This window comes from Anolis sagrei, chromosome 1 (genome assembly GCF_037176765.1).
Source record: "Anolis sagrei isolate rAnoSag1 chromosome 1, rAnoSag1.mat, whole genome shotgun sequence".
In the NCBI taxonomy this organism is placed as follows: domain Eukaryota; kingdom Metazoa; phylum Chordata; class Lepidosauria; order Squamata; family Dactyloidae; genus Anolis; species Anolis sagrei.
Genome location: NC_090021.1, coordinates 238,949,620 through 238,970,292, shown reverse-complemented (window position 1 = coordinate 238,970,292; position 20,673 = coordinate 238,949,620). Strand labels below are relative to the sequence as shown.

General features: G+C 41.3%; 1 protein-coding gene across 2 annotated transcripts in view; it reads right to left on the bottom strand.

Moving 5' to 3' along the window:
* The window catches only part of LOC132771654 (SITS-binding protein-like), a 35,546-nt gene that overhangs the window by 11,933 nt on the left and 2,940 nt on the right, over positions 1-20,673 (bottom strand). The window contains exons 2-8 of one of the 2 annotated variants that reach the window (XM_060769928.2): positions 15,675-15,846; positions 13,399-13,558; positions 10,703-10,850; positions 9,954-10,157; positions 7,275-7,540; positions 4,257-4,393; positions 774-895 (exon numbers count right to left, since the gene is read on the bottom strand). In XM_060769928.2, coding sequence (XP_060625911.2) covers positions 774-895; positions 4,257-4,393; positions 7,275-7,540; positions 9,954-10,157; positions 10,703-10,850; positions 13,399-13,558; positions 15,675-15,846 — 1,209 coding nt within the window. Of the gene's footprint in view, positions 1-773; positions 896-4,256; positions 4,394-7,274; positions 7,541-9,953; positions 10,158-10,702; positions 10,851-13,398; positions 13,607-15,674; positions 15,847-20,673 lie in introns of both variants that reach the window. The other variant, XM_060769918.2, reaches the window with a different exon arrangement.

Genomic DNA, 20,673 nt, shown 5'->3' with positions numbered 1-20,673 from the left:
ATAAAATTACCTTCTGGCTATATGTATATCATGTATATGAAACGTACATGGATTTCATATTTCAGCTTGGGTCCCATCTTCATTATATATGTTAATGCAAATACTAGTTTTCCAAAATAAAAAATAAAAATACCCCACCCCCATCCCACCCAGCCTACAATTCCCAACCATCCCAAATAAGGGGAACTTAACCAGAATATAATGTATTAATTAGTTATTCCATCATTCCCCAAAATAAGATCCAAGATAGCTCACAATTTGAGTTAGAATAATATAACAGTGTAAATGATGAATAATACAAAAACTTAAAAAAACACACAATTAAGCAATTGTATTTTAAACATGAATGTTAAAATATAATAATGATTATAGGTAAAGGTAAAGGTTTTCTCCTGATACTAAGTCTAGTCATGTCCGACTCTGGGGGTGGTGCTCATCTCCGTTTCTAAGCCGAAGAGCCAGCGTTGTCCGTAGACATCTCCAAGGTCATATGGGTGGCATGACTACATGGAGTGCTGTTACCTTACCTCTGGAGTGGTACCTATTGATCTACTCACATTTTCATATTTTTGAACTGCTAGGTTGGCAGAAGCTGGGGCTAAAAGTCAGAGCTCGGCTCACTCCCCAGATTTGAACCAACGACCTTTCGGTCAGCAAGTTCAGTAGCTCAGCAGTTTAATCCACTGTGCCACTGGGGGCTCCATAGCATTAAACATATTCATTTGGTTCCCTCCGAACTTACATGCAAAATTGAGGCATGAAGATACACCTACCCAGGCATCACAGCAGACCCATGGTGGAGTACTGAAAGACATCACGGGAAGGAAAGTCACAATTTGCAGCCATCTAATATATAGTTCTTCATCAATCTGAATTTCACTTGCAAGAGTTCCACCTATACAATGAATACAGAAAACTGAATATGAAGTAGAAAAGAAAAAGGAGGGAAATAATTATCCAGTTTTAACCTGGATTCTCTCATTTAAGGAACCACTGGGCTAGGCTGACAAAAGAAACTAAGACTTTGTAACATGAAAGAGATGGCAACCTACAAATCTGGTTGAACTGGAATTCCTACCATCCCACACCCAAATTTTAATGGAACTATCTAAGAGACTGGATCCCTTGGAACTCTGAATACTACAGGGAAGAAGCAGTTGCCAGCTCAGGCTCCTTCCACACAGCTGAATGAAACCCCACATTATCTGATTTGAAGTGGAATGTATGGCAGTGTGCACTCAGCGAACCCAATTCAAAGCAGATATTGTGGTATTTTCTGCCTTGATATTATGGGTTATATGGTGATGTGGAAGGGCTCTCGGTCTCCAACATGGCCCTCTCCCCTCTTGGGCAAGTCAGCTGAAATGGAAATTGGGCAAGTCAGCTGAAATGGAAATTGAATGAGGCAAACCTGAAACAAAAGGTCCTCTCTCTGGTCTGTCCAATATACATAATTCCAAGCAGACCTGCCAAGTTAGGATTACCAGCTCTTTCAAAGGTTGTGTGTACCTCCCACGTAAAATTTTGAGGGGGCAGATATGGACAGTCATGTGCCAAGAGAGCAGGAAAACCCCATACTTTCTGTCCAGTTTACATTGGATTCCACACCATTAGTTCCTCAGAAATGTGCACTTGGTGGTGGAAGGAAGGACATTTCCTCAATGGCTGAACCCTTTTGCTGCACCAAAATGTTGTAATAGTAATTAATAATGGTATGGTTATTTTTTAACCTATCATTGACTGTGTGAAGTTGATGCCTTTCCTTTCTCCAGAACCCATTCTGCTCTCATAAGTGTTGGGACACAGCACATACGGACACTGTCGGACAACTCAGACAGTGAACGCCCAAATGCAGGACTGCTATTACTGCAATGGAGCTGGGATGCTTTAACATCGACATAGCAGCACTTCAGGAGACCCAGAGAGCAGGAGAGGGACAGCTGAAGGAAGAAAAAGGAGGCCACCCCTTCTTCTGGAAGGGACTGCCTGAAGAAGACCGAAGAAGAATGCACGGAGTTGGCTTTGCTATCAGAAATGACTTGGTGAAGCACCTGTCCGAAGCACCCATCAGCATTAATGAACAACTCTCAACCCTCTGAATTAACCTTGCCAAAAAAAACCAACAGGCAACTATCATGTGTCTATGTACCAACACTAGATGCTGATGAAGACTTCAAGGAAAAATGTTACTGTCAGCTGGACCATTAAGAGTAACCCTTCAGTCTCAGGGGCTGAATATAGCCTGAGTCTCGGCTCCAAAGTAAGAGCAGTGTACATTTCAGTCTTCAAAAGTGCTCATGAGCAAGCAGCCCTATTCAGCCACTTTCGAATCCTAATCCAAAAAAAAAACCTGACATATAATGTGCCATGACACCACTTTATCTAACCTGATAGATCTTTAAAAGGGCTGCGGGTAATGCGGACATAAACTATAGAAATGGCATTGAAAAAAGAAACCAGGTATTATTAGCTAGTTTCTAAGGAACACATACTGTAAATAAAGGCAGACAGATTTCTTCATGAAATATTAGATGCAAGCTAGCAGAGGATAAGTTGATTGTTAAGGGGAAACCTTATTAAAAATCTTGCCTCGGGCATCAAGAACAACCTCATGTTTTCTCCCAAGTGACAGCTCATTGTGAGAACAAGAAATAGCAAAGTAGCTCCCTCCTTACAACATAGGATAACAAAGCAAGTCAAAGATTTGCTGTCAAGTTCTGCTGGCTCAATGCTGTTATTCTGAAATATACGGGGGGGGGGGGGGGGCACATTATTTTGTCCCAGATCTTCTCATCATTACACACTTGCTTGCCATTGGAGATTTATGCTTCTTCATTGCTTTCTTAAAACTCTGCACGGAAAGGTATTCACAGAAATGATAATACCGAGGGTCATAGGAACAGGAAAACCCTTTAGATTACCAACATAGCTGTTTTAGGCTTCTTCCATACTAGCCCTACACCCCAAGATCTGATCCCAGATTATCTTCTTATCCCAGATTATCTGGCAGTGGAGACTCATAAAATCCAGTTTAAAGTGCATAATCTGGGATTAGATCCTCGGATATAGGGCAGCCTAGAAGGGGCCTTAGGCTTAATCTACTCTTCTGTATAAAATCCAGATTATCTGGTTTGAAATGGATTATATTACTCTACATTGCCAGTTCAAATCAGATAATCTGGATTATCTGATTTGATAATCAGGATTATATGGCAGTGTAGAAGGGGCCTCTGTGTATTCTCCAAAATGCTTTTTGCCGTTTCCCATGGTGTTCTTACAGGTTTTTCAACCTTTTGCTGTTCACAGAAAATCTTTTAAGAAGGGAGAGACATAGTGGTGTTAAAATGGGCAGCTGTCCATATGGAAGCACCTCTAGGAAGGATCCTAACTTGCATCAGCAGCAAATCTAAAAACAAATCCTGACCCTAGGTCACATAAAGAGGAGGGGACTTTTTGATGATGAGTGTTTGGTATGTTATGTGTATCTAAAAGAGCCAGCATATTGTAGTGGTTTGAACATTGGCCTATGGCTCTAGAGACCAGGATTAGCATCCTCGCTGAGTCAGTGGGCCCTATGGATAAGTTATACTCTCAAAGGGTGGTTCCAGAAAATGGTAAAGTCCGTGCTCACCTGGGTTTAAAAAACATGAGAGGGTTATATGGATGGCTTCCTCAGAAGTTGCAGAACTTCAGAGGGGACTGTTCAGACAGCAGCCATACTGGATTTGGCCCAGGTCTTTCAGGAAGACCTTGGTCTTTCTAGTGTCAAATTAACTTGGCACAAAGCAGGGTTTTCCTGCTTTGTGCCAAAACAATACATTTTCCCCTGAGATATCATCTGGACACCCAAATGCGAGAGGGCACACACTTTAGGTGCTGTCTTGATGCACCCGAAGCCTCAGAGGAAAGCAATTCCAAACCCCTCTTAACAAATCTTGCCAAGAAAATCCTGTTATAGGTACTTTGAAATAAGATGCATACTCCCTTGGACAGCAGGCTTCTTATGACACAGGAACTATTTTGGCACTGTAACTATTCAGCAGCACATGAGAATTTGGGTAGCAGCGACAGGAGGAGCGTGGTGTGCTGCAAAAAGAATATCACCCCAAGGCTGCCACATTGCCTGCCATAGATTCAATTCAGTGCCATCACTGCCTGCCAGTTGCTTTCAAAACTAAAGTCAGGAAACTCCCGGCACAGAGATTGAACCTGAGACCTTTCTGCTTGCTACAATTCCTTCCCTCAATGAGTCTTACCTATTGGATCTGGAATAAAAAAGTTGTAACCAAGAAGACTATAGTGAAGTACAGATGGAATGATCCCTTTTAAACCAGCATAGCTCCAGTCAGATTGACGTGGGTTCATTTGGTGAAAAAGTGGTAGATGGCTGGCCCTAAAAGGAGATCAAACATGACCATAAGTGGACCATACCCAGTCTGGAAGGCATGGGGTCCTGCATTACATACAATCTGCAAAACATTCTGTATAGACATTGCCATGGGGAAGCCAACCACACTTCTATGGCCTACTGTATATAGTTTTGTGCACAGGAATGATGATATGAAACATTCCTATGTTGATTAAACCTCAAATACTCTTTAGGATGTTAATAGCAATGACAGGGACAGCAAAAATAAAGCATGGACAACATTTTCCCATTATTATTTATACTCCACCTGCTCCGGGAAAACGCAGCTTGCAGGAACCTCTCTATAAAAAAAGCACAGACAGTACACACTGTGTTAATTACCTAATCTAACCAGCAGGAAACATAAAGGTAAAGGTTTCCCCTGGCATTAAGTTTAGTCATGTCTGATTCTGGGGGGTGGTGCTCATCTCCATTTCTTAGCCAAAGCACCGGAGTTGTCCATAAACACCTCCAAAGTCATGTGGCCAGCATGACTGCATGGAGTGCTGTTACCTTCCTGCAGAAGCGGTACCTGTTGATCTACTCACATTTGCATGTTTTTGAACTGCTAGGTTAACAGAAGCTGGGGCTAACAGCAGAAGCTCACCCCACTCCCAAAATTTGAACTGCGATCCTTTCGGTCAGCAAGTTCAGCAGCTCAGTTCACCTGCTGCGTCACCAAGGGGGCTGCAGGAAACATATTGGTGCATTAATTGGTGTAATTACTGTGGGCAATCACAGCAATAGGGGAAAAGCCATGAATACAACAGCTGTGAAAGAAATAAAACATTAGAGAAACAGATTGCTCAAACATGACAGATTTTGCCTGTCTTCCTTCATCATGACTTTGCAACCTTAGAAAAGGGCAAAAGTATACCAATAGGTATATAATAGTCCAACAAGATTCTAATCCTTATGTGCAGCCCAGGATCACTTTCCTTTTTACATTCAGATAAGTTTTAAGAAAAAGGAAAACTGGATTGTAGGTGGTTTGACTCAATCAAGGAAGCCAGAGTGAGCCCTGGGTTTGCAAGACTTGAGTAGGGCTGTTAATACTCTTGGAGGTCTCTCCTTTGTAAGATCACCAAAACTCAAAGCTGCCATGACAACAATAATATGTGTATGTCCCAATTTGAATAGGAAAAGACCACATACAGGCATGGTATATCTGAATTTTCCTAACTTTTTTATTTCAGAATTAGCCCCCACACCTAACACTCACAACACCCCCTGCAAGGGATATCTCTGTTTATCCCAACAGAGTCATATTAATTTTTATTTAATTCCACATGGAGATGCAAATTTAAACTTACTATGTAAAAAAGAAAGAGATTCTGAACTGCAAAATATATATTTAACATGGATTAGGATGAGAAGTGAGGAAAATGTTGCTCTTACTAATTTGCCTCCCCAGATACCATCTCTCCTATGTAGTCTCAGCAAAAAAAACATCAGACAGAAGAAACCACAGATGTGGCTTAGCCTCCGGTGATTTAACTTTTGGTCCTTGCAAAGCCAGAATATTACAATTTGCCCAAAGGAGAAAGGCATCAGAATGCCAATTTTGTAGAAAGGCACAAAAGAAAAATCATGCAAGAGTATGGGTGAGCATGGTGCAGCTCTGCAGGTGTTGGTGCACTCCAACTCCCCATATTCCTCATCGTTTATGCTAGCTGCAGTTTAGCAGCATCTATACTAGCCTGAAAGGAAAAATTTTCCAAAGTAGCACAGTGAGGATAGAGCATACTCAGTGACTACAGAATGCCACTGGGACAGAGACAGAAAAACAGGCAAAACTGGATTGACGTGGTTGGAATCCTGCAGAATGGCATTTTATACATTTTGTTCCAAGTCCCAATTATCTCTCTCAAATTTCATTCCTCGAAATAAATATTTGCCAGATTCTTTCCAGCCTGCTTTTGGTTTTCTGAGAAAGGCAATAAACAATCTCTCATCTGGACTTGCTTTCTGATGTAGGCAGAATCTGTTGGCAGAGAGAGTAAGCAAAGAGAGAAAACAAGCAAAGGACGAGAGAACACTTGCTGTCTAATAGATGATCTGTACTGGTAGAGTTAGAAGAAGTGGACTAATATATCTTTAGAGTAGTGTTTCTCAAACTATGTGCCTACATGTGTATTGGACTTTAGTTCCTAGAAATCCCAGCCAGTTTACTAGATGTTAGGAATTGTGGGAGCTGAAGACCAAAACATCTGGAGGAGTACAGTTTGAGAGACTCTGCTTTAGATAACAGTGCACTATACACTTCAATATCAATTTGATAGCACCCTAACCACCCTGTTTCCATGACCCTAGTTTAATCCCCAGATCCGGTTTTGAGAGTACATACGGAACTGTCATTCAGAGAAATGAGGCTCTCTAGTAGAGGATTAGTACATCATTAAACTACACATATCCCATGATTTCTTATAGGATGTGATCCACAACACTCAAAGTGGAATTTAACTGCTATAGTTGTATAGCCTTGATACACCTTGTATAAGGGAATGGTCATAGTAGCATATTAACAGGGAAATAGCGTCACGTGGTGTGCAATATGGAACAGTAGTGATCAATCCACTTCCAAGTGACTGCAGGAAAGCAATCTTGCTACAGGATAGCAGAAGAGATCAAAATAACAGAGCCAGTTCTTTGCCTGAAAACAGATCAACAATGTCCTTAAGTTCTAGTTGAACCGGAAGGCAGCTTTGTTCTACAGATAAAAGATTTGAATACACAAATTTATTTAAATGCAACAAATACTTTAGAATTCTTTTCCCAGCTTTGACAGGGCCAGGGAAAGAGCAAAGCTTATACTACCTTAGAAATAAACATAGTTTGGAGGGGGGGGGGTTTGCCTCAGACACACCTTGTTGCAGCACTTATTGATGTGTTTCCCAGCGTGGCTGACATCAAGGCCAAAGTGTAGGCGTATGTGTCTCCTCTGAGTTCTGGGGGAGGTAGGATGGCTTGCTCCATAAATAAGTTGCCTTCGCCACCTTCAAAAGCCACATACTCTGCTCCCAATTGCTGCTTCAAGAGTCTCACTTGGTCCATGTACCAGAGTACTGCTGCCTGGTTGGTTACATTTAGACGAGCAGAAAACTGCCCCTTCCATCTGGTGAGCAGTGGCACCTGCAATGCAAAAGTAAATATCAGAAGGATAAAACAGGAATGTTGTGCTCCAAATCAATGGTTAGATTAGGTGACCCAGGAAATCAGTTTAGCACTTTATAATATAGCTGCAAGATTTTCTTAGAAATATCTACTCAGAGCTGAGGCTTCAGTGTGGTTCAACATCAAAGGAAATTGCTGTGCATATTATCTTACACAGGGCTAACTTGTGTTGTTGCACTGGTGTGTGTCAAGTCTTCAAACCATGGCAACTTCAGAAATTTCACTAGGCAAGGAATACTCATGTATGGTTTGCTACTGCCTCCTTTGAAATAGAACTACTGTCATTCCCTGTTACTAATCAGGCCCAACCCTCCTTATCTTCTGAGTTTAGATGTAGTAGTGCCTTCTGAGTATTTTGGTCCCCTTTTTGCCCTGTAGAAATTGATATATTTGTTTAGTTTTTTTACTACAATATTGCCTACCCTATAGAGCAGGTGTCCACAAACGTTTTAAGCAGAGGGCCAGGTCACAGTCCCTCAAACTGTTGGAGGGCCGGATTATAATTTGAAAAATAAAACATGAATTCCTGTGCATGCTGCACATATCTTATTTGTAGTGTAATAAACACCTAAAAACAATACAATAATTAAAATGAGGAACAATGTTAACAAATATAAACTTATTAGTATTTCAATGGGAAATGTGGGCCTGCTTTCAGCTGATGAGATAGGATTGTTGTTGTTGTTATGTGCTTTCAAGTCGTTCCAGACTTAGGTTGACCCTGAGCGAGGGCCGGGTAAATGACCTTGGAGGGCCGCATCCGGCCCCCAGGCCTTAGTTTGAGGACCCCTGCTATAGAGGGTATGGCATTGGCTATCAATGTGTGCTCTGTGGCTTGAATATGGATGTTTGCCCCAACAGTTTTAGTCAGCATAGGGAATGGTGAGGAATGCTGGGAAATGCAGTCCAGTAACATGATTCTCATCCTGATATACATTCTACCTTTTGCAGTAAGCAAGACTTCTTCCATCTGTGGAAGGTTTTCTGATCCTGTGAAGCATTTCCACTAGGAAAACAGAAAAATGATCTTCCTTGATTTCTCCATTACCTTTACAGTCTCCTGTGCCACCCTCTATCTGCTCAGGAAAAGTAAATGATATTTCTGAATAGCACAGGAAGAGGTAGTTCTAGGAGTAACAAAGTGTCAGGAATCAGCATGCATGGGCCCTCTATTCCTACCTATCATAGCATTCTGAAGAGAACTTAAGGCAGATTACACCCATTGTCAGTGGAGACTCCAAGCTAACCCAGGTGACTTTCACACCATTCAATCCTAGTGGAAACTTTTACTGCCATGGCTGCATCCTATGAAATCCTAGGTTTTGTAATTTGGTAAGTACCAGAGCTCTTTGAATAAGCCTTTTAAACAATCCACTCAAAATAGATGGGGATAAGGGTAAAGCAAAAGAGGATCAGACGTAATTCTTACCAATTTGTCCAATTTAAGCAACAAAGCTTAGCCCATGACCTCATCACACTAGTGTTTTAAAGAGTAAGTAATGTATTTGCACCTGCTTTCAATCCTAGGCTTTGAATTCAAGGGTTTGTCGTTTAGGGGGATCCTTTGAAATTCTCAGCCAGAGAGATCCTTAGTCTCTCTAAAATACAAACCCTCAAATTCTTCAGGAGACAGCTACAGGATTGAAAGCAGGTGCAAACGCATACCTACAGCATGATGAGGTTGTCAGTCTTATTCAGGTCAATTTAGGAGTAAATCCAAGTGCAGCAGGTTTTAGGTCTTCAAAGCATAGTTCAGTTCCATGCAGCAACTTCCTAGACTACAAGCCACAGTCCAGTTCCATAGCAAAGATCCCCAGGTTATAAACAGCACTTTATCCCTCCTCCTTTCATGGCCCAATGTGAACAGCAGAAGGAGCTTGCAGACCAGAAAATGGTTTTCACCAGTGGTTCTAAACCTGTGGGTTTGCAGGTGTTTTGGCCTACAACTCCCAGAAATCCCAGCCAGTTTACCTGCTGATAGGATTTCTGGGAGTTGAAGGCCTAAACATCTGGGCACCCACAAGTTGCAAATCACTGGTTTACACAGTCCTCAAGCCAGATGTTTCCCATCCCATGGTGCATTGTTTCCCTGCTATGCCATCTAATTATGGAGTTTGGTCGTAAATTCTCTTCTAAAATAATGGACACTCAATGTGATTTGAGTTTCAACCTCCTGACTCCTTCAACCTCCTGACTTTGGCCATGGTGGATGAAGTTCTGGGAGCTGAAGTGACAAACATATGAAGGGTCAAAGATTAAGAACTACTGGGCTAAAGTACATTGAGTAAGCCAAGCAGTCCTTATACCTTCTGACATCAGGAACCACTGGATATTTCTGGTCAAGTGAAGGAGATGTTATTAGGATTTGTACCGTGTAGCCACTCAATTCTGAATGATGGCTTAGCCAAAAATCTTCTTTGCCTTCCTGCAGAGACCTCTGAAAAAGGTGAGAGTTGATGCTTGCGTAAGGGGACAGAGCTATAGCAAGTTTTAGAGATTTTATAAGGGAGTAGTCCATGTCAGGTCTGAGCGTGTGCAATCTTTTTCTTCTTACAACAGGTAAATCTGTGTTGTCCTGTGAAAAGGGACATGAGAGAGCATCATTAAACCATCCTTTTGTCACGAAGATCAGGACTGACACTGTTTAGGAACCAAAACTAAACTAAAAAAATATTACACACTCACTATTACAATGATATTCCACAAGATGCCATATCATCTCTTTGACTAGTTCTCCACACTTTTTATTTGAATTCAATACAAAAGCATAGCACACAAAGTAGTATTGGAAAACAATGGAATGTAGCATGCTAAGTATGGGTCTTATTTATAGGTAAAGAGGTTCTAGTGCAGTAATTAAATAGCTAATTCGAGGCATTATACATAGGCTTGTCTTCAATAATACTACAGTGTTGAATGGTCTGAGATGTGGAAAGTAGGGTGGGTGGAATTTAATTAGTGCCCAGATAGAAAACCATAACCCAAGAATTCTGAAAGGGATATCCTTAATTGCAATAATTTAATGTAGAATACCAAAGTTGAAAGCATTTCAGAAACCCAGGAGTCAAATTAAACCTTTGCCCCATAGCTCTGGCATGTGCCCTCTGCAAATCCACATACCAGGTTACGAAGTAGCGCTGTGGAATGTTCACTGAGAAAGATTAGCCCTTCCACGAGATGCCTTTGCAACCTATTGGAGAAAGACCTTAATCCTCGCTCCATTTTGGCAGCCGAATCTGCTGATCCATGATATCTCCAAATAGGCAACCTGTATTGATAGTTAACACATTGATCTTACTGCAAAGTTATTTGGGACACACTTTTTTTTTCCACATCAGAAGAACACCACAAAACCCAAATTAGATAAGTTAAATTTGAATGTCTAAAGACATTAAATATTAAAAAGGCCCTGCTTCCCCTTTGAAAAAGAGTTCCAACTGAATTCAGTTCCTGAATTTGGATTCATCATGTAGAACTGAGGATTCATATATGGTGAAAAAAATCCACAGCGATTAAGTTGGTGATCAAACTCTACCGGTATAGAGGGAATCATCATATTTGGCCAGATCAACTGTTGATATTTCCCAGACTTCTCTCTATCAGCGGAGTTTAGCTACCTACTTCAAGCAAGTTCAAATCTATGTAGAAGCACATGATGCAGACTAAGGGCCCTTCCAAACTGGCCCTATATCCCAAGACCAGATCCCAGGTTTTCTGCATTAAACTGGATTATATGAGTCCAAATAATCTGGGATAAACAGAAAACTTGGGATCAGATCCTGGGATATAGGCCCAGTCTGGAAGGGCCCTAAAGTAGTAATCGGGGTCAGCAGCAGAGCTTGGAAATGTTAAGTTCCCTGCCACAATTCCAGGAGCATATATACTAGATAGATTTTCCACTATTTTCAGCATATGCAGCTCCAGAATTTCAGCTTCATCTGCACAAAGTGAGTACATTATTTTCACTATTGCTAATCAGAAAACATAGTGGCAGACAAACTTGTTTACAGAAGTTAAAAGAGGCAATTAATCACTATCAGTAGTGGTTGACTGAGTATATAAATCATTGTGTAGCTGGTGTTTCTTCGTGTGCCCAGAGGTTTCTATAGCTACCACTAGTAGTTGAACATGTGCACTCCTCGAAGAGTATCACAGGAGTGATGTTATACTACTACCGAAGTGGAATGTAGTATCTGAACCTTTAGCAAGATGTTCGGTATCACAATCTAATGAATCCTTATAATGAGAATGTTTATGACAAAAGACATGTGTAACTATTTACAGATTGCCAATATTGAGAAGGAAAAGTAGCTTTGTGGAGGATGACTTGGACTGGACTGATAATGTGGCGGGAAAGAGTGCTTAACCCTTTCCAGAGATGTAATTTAGCCACTCTGGATGACTCTCCCTGATGCTCCCCACTCCCCAGTATTTTGCAAAGTTACAGGCAAGGGTTTGGGACTGAAAATTAGCACTGGGAACCACCACCATCCTCCTAATTTCTGCAACCATGATTTTAATTTCTTTCTAAAAACCAGGAGGGAGGGAGCAGATCTTACCTCATTTGGGAGTGTGTTCCATAGGCGAGGGGCCACAGCCGAGAAGGCCTTGTCTCTCGTCCCCGCCAGACGCATTTGCGCAATTGACGGGAGCAAGAGCAGGACCTCCCCGGATGATCTTAGATTACGAGATGGGACATGGGGTGGATGCGTTTGGACAAGTAAGCTGGGCCAGAACCGTATAGAGCTTTATAGGTCAAAACCAGCACTTTGAATTGCAATTAAAATAGTATTCAGTCATTCTTATGCATGTCTGCTTATAATCTGTGATAAGGCCTCAGTATAATGCAGGTGCTGTGAGGAGCTTATTTTATTCATATTTGCAAAATATTTATAGCATTTAAAATGCTATAAAACAGTTAAAACCACAAACATGAAGTGTAGAAAGCATTTTTTTTTTGCAACAAGAAGAAGTTGGAACATTAGAAGTTGGGATAAAGGAGGCTCCCAGTCCTCAGACTAGACTGATACACACCATGTGCATATTTAAATTAAATTAGGTAAAGGTAAAGGAATTACATTCCAAAAGTTTTAATAAAAGGTTGCATGAAGTCTTCGCTCTACTTTTTTTCTCTCCTCTGCTTTAGTTCCCCCTGTTTTTAGGCCTTCCCTATAGTGTAGTTACCTTCCTCAGAATTAGTTTTTGGGTAGAGTTTAAAATCCCCCCCCCCCCCGAGACCAGTCTTAGTTGGTCTATTCCATTTCCCTGTATAGACCTCTCTTGCAGGTTTCCTCCCTTTTTCTACAGTCACTAGAGGCTTGGGGCATTGTCTGGTAATCCCAGACCAAGCAATTTTAAAACAGGCATTTTTTACACCAGCAGCATATAGTAGTAGTATTATACCATCAGTCTAAAGGACAACAGAAGCTTTTGGCTAATCTAAGCTTCACAGGAAAGAAGATTAAGACAGTTTATAAGCAACAACTTGTAATCCATCACTTTGCATCAGAGGAAGAAGTTACCAGAAAGATTACTGCAACCAGCAAAAGCTCATTTTGTAATGTATTGTTTTAAGTTATCTTATGATAGTCCTGTGTGGAGTTAACCCTTCATTCATCTTGATTCAGTAAACTCATTTGGTTATCTTTTCACCTTGCCTAAAGTGCCTCTATCTGCTAAGGGTCTTAATCTTAATAGAAGGCATGCAGATTGCTACCAAGTAAAGACAGACAATATAGTTTCCCCAAAGGCTCAGACGTGCTATCAGAGGCTGGAGGGTAGCTTGAATGAGATCTTACTTTTCATTTCTTTCTTACCTAAGTAGTTCGGCCTCTGGCAGCTGTCTCTGTTGCCCTGAAAGCCGGCTTCCTACTTTCTGATGGGCAGAAGTGATGTTTGGACTGACACACACAGTGTACTGCAGGGAGGCCATGTCTGCGCCCAAGGGACTCTCCAGGCAAAACTGTTTATTCCTCTCTACGGAGACAGAGAGAGGAATATCGGAGGCAATAATCACGGTCACCCCTGTAGAGATGGGAGTGGGACAGAGATAAAACAGATGGCTGAGTTTCACTGAGTCCTATGCTAGATACATTTCCAATATAATTCCTGATTTAGGTATAACAAATAAGAGCTGCTTTTCCTCGCCTTAGTCCTTCTTTTGCTTTGAAAGGTGCAATGAACGTACATGTTTATCCTGCTTCCACTGGCACAAACATCTTTGTGGATTGCATGGCATCTTCAAATTGAGTGCAGCATGGAAAGATGCAGTCCCTGCTTACCAAAACTGTTGATTGAGCAATGAATCATATTCACAGTGTGGTAAATCCACAGATGTTATAGGAAAGGAACATATCAGAACATGTAAAAAGGTTACATTTTGGACTGTTAGAATTCTCATCATACTGGACATGCTAGTGAGAGGATTGTGGGAGGTGCAGTCCAAAAGAAATACATTTTCTGAGCCATGGGACATGTTCTTCCTGCTCCTACAAAATTTGACAGGCAGCTGAGATCTATTATATATTTTTTCCATGTGTGACATCGCAAATGCTATTTGAAATAATGTTTTGCATTAACAGCATATACTGTTAATGCTGGGGATCAGACATAAGGGAAATCAAATTGACATTTTATCTATTCTAGTCCATGACACATTTTAACATTTGCATTACATGCAAATTAAAGCAGACATATCTTCATGTGCAAAAATATTTTCTGGCTCTATTGCATTTAACATTGCATGCACTGAGTGTTTATGCATTGGTAGAAAGAGGAAGGGTGGGAAACGCTCCTTCATACTCCACCTTCCTTCATCCTTTCTTGAACATTTTTTTAAAAAATGAAAGTAAGTGTAAGCTTTGCCTCAGAGTGAAAGGAAACAGAAAGGTTTTCTCACATCAGAAGGCTTGATAATACTCAGAACTGTGATTCAGCCTGTGTAAGACGGGGTCACACTCCCCCTGAAAATGCAGGTTCACAGTTTGGGGTCCAAACTTATCCTGGAGGCCCACAGTGGTATACACCTTGGTTACATCCCAGTTGGACTACTGTAATGCGCTTTATGTGGGGCTGCCTCAGAAACATCCATTAGTCCAAAGAGTGGCAGTAGGATTATTAACTTGGGCTGGCTACAGGGAGTGGACAACCCTCGTGTTGCAAGAATTGCACTGACTGCCAGCTTGTTTCTGTGCACAATTCAAAGGGTTGGCCCTATTTGGCTTAGGTCTGGGTTATTTGAAGGACTGTATCTCTTAATAAGCCTGTTAGAACTCTAGCACGTTTGGGGAGAAAAAAGGAAAAGGGCCTTTTTGGTGGCTGTGGAACTCCCTTCCAAGGGAGACCAGGATGGCTCCCTCCAAGTATTTGCCGTTTGCAGGAAGGTGAAGACACTTCTTTGCCATCAGGTATTTGGGAGGGGGGGTGAGTGGCATGCTGCTGGAGATGTTGTGGGTGGAATTGGAGGGAGAGGAGATTTAGTTTTAAATGTAATTTTAAATATATTTTATTGTACCTTAACTGCCTTGTGTCCCGATGGGGAGAATGGCAGGATAGAAAAAAAGATTGGTGATGATGATGATGATGATGATGATGATGATGATAGAGAAGGAGGAATACAAAAAGAAGGAGAAGGAGAAGAACGGTCATTGTGTGCATTATTAAGGTATGATAAATTATTCCTGGTTGATTGTAATAGAGAAGCACATATGTGAGGTAGCTGAACACCCTTTGCAGAGAAAATAATGGCTTCTTTTCTTCCTCTTTTTTACTCCGTTGGATTGTATCAGAGTCAGCCCATGAATTTTTTTCTCCCTGAGGTGAAATAGCAAATTGACACCCTTTTCCTGGTCACAAGAGGAATAGCACTCAAGCCCACATGTTTTATTTTGGTGCCTAAGACAAGAAAAATCCCCCAAGACTTCTCTGTTCTCTTGACAATAAATATCCAATAACAATAGCTTTGATATCCATGTGTTTGCTAACCTTCAGTGAAACTCTCAATCAGATGTCTGAAAAAGGAAATGTTTAAAGTTAAATATGAGATATTAAAAGCCCATGATGCTGGAAAATCACATGAAGAAAGCAGTCTTACCAGTAGATCCCAAGAAGTATCTTTCTAAGACTGATCCAAAAGCACTGGGGTTTGGGGTCAGATTACTAATAATGAATGGTTGGGACTTGATGTCCACATTGTTCAGAGGCCAGTGCTGATTGCTGACAGTTGCTCCTCCATACCAGGAAATATTGAGCATAGAAAAACAGTCCTACAAAGCAAAATATTAGAGATTAAATTGTGCACATGCTTGATGACCCACTTTGCTTTTCATTACCAGGGAGGAGTTGAGTATTACCAGTTATTCCCAGCCAGGAATAATGTAATACAATACTAAAGATGTAAGGAGAGGTCTTTCAATATTATGGTACTATGTGCTGGACCCAAATCACTATTGTTTCTCCATAACTGATGTAATTAAATGTTTTAATAGTTGCTTTTGGAGCATGGTTTCTAGGAGATTTTTTAAAAGTAAATTTCCAAGATTTGGTTTGTACATACAACTTTCCTTGATCTTGAGTCAAATTTCCAAGCTAAGGCCCCATGCAGACATGAACCAGCCTTTTCACTATATGGGTTATGGAAACTGAAATATTAACACCCCTTCTATGGCATGGTTTAAGCTGTTTGGGGCTTTCAGTTGCTTTAGCTATGTCAGCCAGAAGATGCTGGGAAGCAAAAGTGGTAGTGCTCAACTATTCCTACTCACTCCCACAGCCACTGCTCTCTCAGAAAAGAGAGTGGTGTGTAGGGTTGCCAGATTGAAAACTGCACAGGACTCTTATAGTTTAATGGTTGTGTGCAAGAAGGACATTTAGCAATGGTTGCTTGTCACACAACCAGGTGATGAGCAATTCCTGTTGAAATTCCCTCTTTTGCACAGCCATTGTACAGGTCCTCTCTCCCGTTTTCATCCTGCAATCCTAGCTGTTTTGCAACATAAATGTCCCAGCATCCCTGAATGTTTATAGCAGGCATCCTCAAACTGTGGCCCTCCAGCTGTTTTGGCCAACTCCCAGAAGACCTAATGAGCTTGTTCAATTTTAGGAGTTGAAGGCCCAAACAGCTGGAGGGCCGCAGTTTGAGGATGCCTGGCTTAGAGCCTAAGCTAACTTGCTGCCTCAGGTATGGTGGACACGTTTACCCCATTGTTCTGAAGTGGCAATAACATGTCTACGTGGGGTTGCCTTTGAAGACTGTTCAGAAGCTTCAACTAGTCCAACGGGCTGCAGCCAGATTGCTCACTGGAGCGGCAGACAGAGAACATGCAACTCCTCCGCTACGCCAGCTCCACTGGCTGCCAGTCTTCTACTGAGCACAATTCAAAGTGCTGGCTTTAGCCTATAAAGCCCTGAATGGTTCCGACCCAGTTTACCTGTTCAAACGTATCTCCCGCTACAAATCACTGTGAAGGTTAAGATCATCAGAGGAGGCCCTGCTCTCAGTCCCACCATTTTTGCAAACATGACTGGTGGAGAGAAGAGACAGGGCCCTCTCAGTGGTGGCCCCTCGTCTGTGGAACTCCCTTCCTAATGACATCAGATCAGCCCCCCCCCCCATCCTTTAGAAAACAGCCCAGAACATGGTTGTGGGACCAAGCGTTCGAACAATAGATGCAGCAATCAAGATTGAGACTGCAGGAGAACTGTTAGGAGAAAATGCTGCTAGAACGCGACCATGCAGCCTGGAAATCACACGGCTGTGAAATCCTTCTACATGCTTTGGATTATTTCATGTATAGTCAGGGTTTATAGGGTTAAAATGATATTGCTAACTTTTTATTGATGACTAAACAAGATTATACTGGACAGCCTCACATTTGGTTTACTAGAAACATACAGAGAAATTAGCAGAAAACATATAGCAAATAGCAAAATCATAAAAAGAGCTGCTGAAGGCAGCGGGACTGTGTTAACCAGAAATCAATAAAATGTAATCATGCTTGATTAATCTTGCCTGTACTCACATGGCTATCTAGAGGCAACTAATATTGCTTGGAATAAACAAGCAAATGGGTAACTTGAGGGATAATTCCAATGTTTGCTCCTTTTCCCCAACATCATAATTTGTGACTTGAAAATCGTTTTCACTAAACCAAAAAGTATCTTTACAGTTCAAGAGAGCAGAGGGACACCAAGGACTACAAGGGGCAACACATTTAATGATAGAAGGGAAATGGGACAATACAATAAGAAACCCCCAATGAATGAAAAAAGACAAAAACAAAACAGTAGGAAAGACAAATGACAACGACTTTATTAACAACTTAGATGAAGGGTTAGAAGGCATGATCATCAAGTTTGCAGACGACACCAAATTGGGAAGGATAGCCAATACTCCAGAGGACAGGAGCAGGATTCAAAACAATCTTAACAGATTAGAGAGATGGGCCAAAACTAACAAAATGAAGTTCCACAGTGACAAATGCAAAATACTCTACTTAGGCAGAAAAAATGAAATCCAAAGATACAGAATGGGGGGTGCGTGGCTCAAGAGCAGTACATGTGAAAAAGAACTTGGAGGGTTGGCAAGTTCCACCTCCCACATGAGTGCATAGTCACAAGGCTTCTTAGGGTGAGTCTCAGATGCATTTCAAAGGGGATTTGGCATTTTGACAGTCTCAATGCTAGCAGTACTAGCAGTCATATTGTCTCATTTGCACAGTATGTTCAGTCAGCCACTAATGAGCTAAAGACTCCTGATCATACTCCAGTGTAATGCATATCACACTGAAAAAGTTGTGTGTGAAAATTACTTCTTTCTCAAATGGCTAGTTTCAGGCTTTTTTTTAATTGGAAAGAAAAGTTAGAATCATAGAATTGCTATGTCAGAAGAGTTAGAAGAGACCACAAGAACCATCTGGGCCCCTTCTACACTGCCATATAATCCATATTATCTGCTTTGAACTGGATTATGAGTCTTGTGCTGGTACAACTGCACCAGGAGCTACAATTTTGTTTGCTTTGCATTTAATGTTTTTTGTAGTCCTAAGTTTCAGGGACTCTGCAGATAGGTGGCTTCTTTTGGCTGCAATCATAGGGCAAGCCACCTGTCAATTATAGTTAGGTTCCCTGGTCCCGCCCCCTTTTGGAGTTTTGGAGGAAATAGGAGCCTGTTTGGGTTCAGTCCACCCAGAGAAGCTTTCCATGCAGGACATAATACCAAGAGCTCCTGTAGAAAGCTTTGTCTTCTACAGCTTGGCCGGGGTTATACATCCCACAGCTTGGCCAGGGAGAAAAGGCCCCACGGCTTGGCTGGGAGATATACAGCCTTACAGCTCCTTTGCTGAGGGAATCTTGTCCCACAGCACTTCAGCCAGCCATCACTGAAACCTGAAGTCCTTTTTTTCCCCTGGAAGTCTACAAAGCTCTGCTTGGTAAGGGTCGCTCGCGGAAGCCAGACACAGTTGGTACCGGGTGCAGGGGCTCCACGCCAACAGAGGCAAGTACAGACTGCCCAGATTAGAAGTTAAGGATTTCCCCATTAGTTACAGTTAAGAAGATAGTGCCTGTTACCTGTGGACAAGATTGAAAGAGCCTATATACTGTTAAGAAAGCTTTAAAGTACCTGTTTGTTTTCATCAATAAAGAACTTTGTTGGACTTACTTTAATCTGAGGCAGCCCCGGCGTCTCGTTGGGCACACAGAATTTATGTCCTATCTACAGTCTAATGCACAGGCCCAGCGTGCGACTGCATAGTCTATACTGCCCTATGATCCAGTTCAAAGCAGATAATCTGGATTTTATATGGCATTGTAAAGGGGGCCTTAATATAATCCCCTGCCTTACAGGAACAACAAGATACAATTTTAGAGGAAATTCTGATATAGTATTGAATACAGATCCATAGCAATGCATGAACCCAAAAGGATTGGCTCCTCCTTCCAAAGTCTGCATGATTATCAGTGAAATGCTCTCACTCATTTCAATCCAGGGATACACAGAAGAAAGGACAGTGGTTTCCCATGACTCCGAGTCCCATCTGCTCTGCAATATTGCAAGGCTAGCCCTGGCTGCACAGTCTAGCAGAGCAAGGAGTTCTCCTTGTGATCAAGGAAACACCTCATCCAGCTTTACTGCTAAAGAAAATGTTAAAGAGCTTTTTAATGTGATTTTCATTATCTGATTTCTTCCGTTTGTTTTTGCTTTTCCAGGCTACTGCAATGCAATTATCTTTTTTCATATGAGTTATCTCTTTGATTTGAAACATCTTAGTGCTAGAGATTTTGAATTAGCTTCAACTAGCATTAGCAGTAAATTAAAACAAACCAGATCAGGCAATGTATACAAAGATGCAAAGAAGGCAAATAAACAATTCAGGCAGTGATCTCACAAGCTCTTTTTACCAAGGAAATTTTAATCCAGTTTGCATTTTTCCATGCCCATAATTCAAATAAAAAGAAATCTTAGAATAAAATATACATTTTGATTGATTTTTTAAAAAGCTGTCACCCATTTTCTGTTTTGCATCACTAAAAGTTTTGCATTCCAGACTCAAGTTTTTTATATCACTTATAAAGACACCTTTATTTCCAGGTAGGTTTAATCAGGAACACATCATTTTGTGTGTGTCTAAATGGTTGCATGCCAATGAAACTGGTAAAATGGGCTAGGATTTTGACTTTGCATGATTTTAATTGCTGTTTTAGTAATTTAAGCTATATTGCTGTTTTAATTGTAATTGTTATTTTTGGAATTTGTTTGTTGGGCATCAAATTGTTGCCAGTTGTGAATCCTCTTCGGGGTGAAAAGACCGAGGTACAAGTAAGGGAAATAAATAATTAATAAATAAAAGGTCTACTGCAGACAACTTCAACCAGAGAAGTCAGCCATAGCAGAGCACCTGATGAACCAACCTGGACACTGCATATTGTTTGAGAACACAGAAATGCTGGACCACTCTCACAACCACCATGTCAGACTACACAGAGAAGCCATTGAAATCCACAAGCATGTGGACAATTTCAACAGAAAGGAGGAAACCATGAAAATGAACAAAATCGGGCTACCAGTATTAAAAAACTCTAAAATTACAACA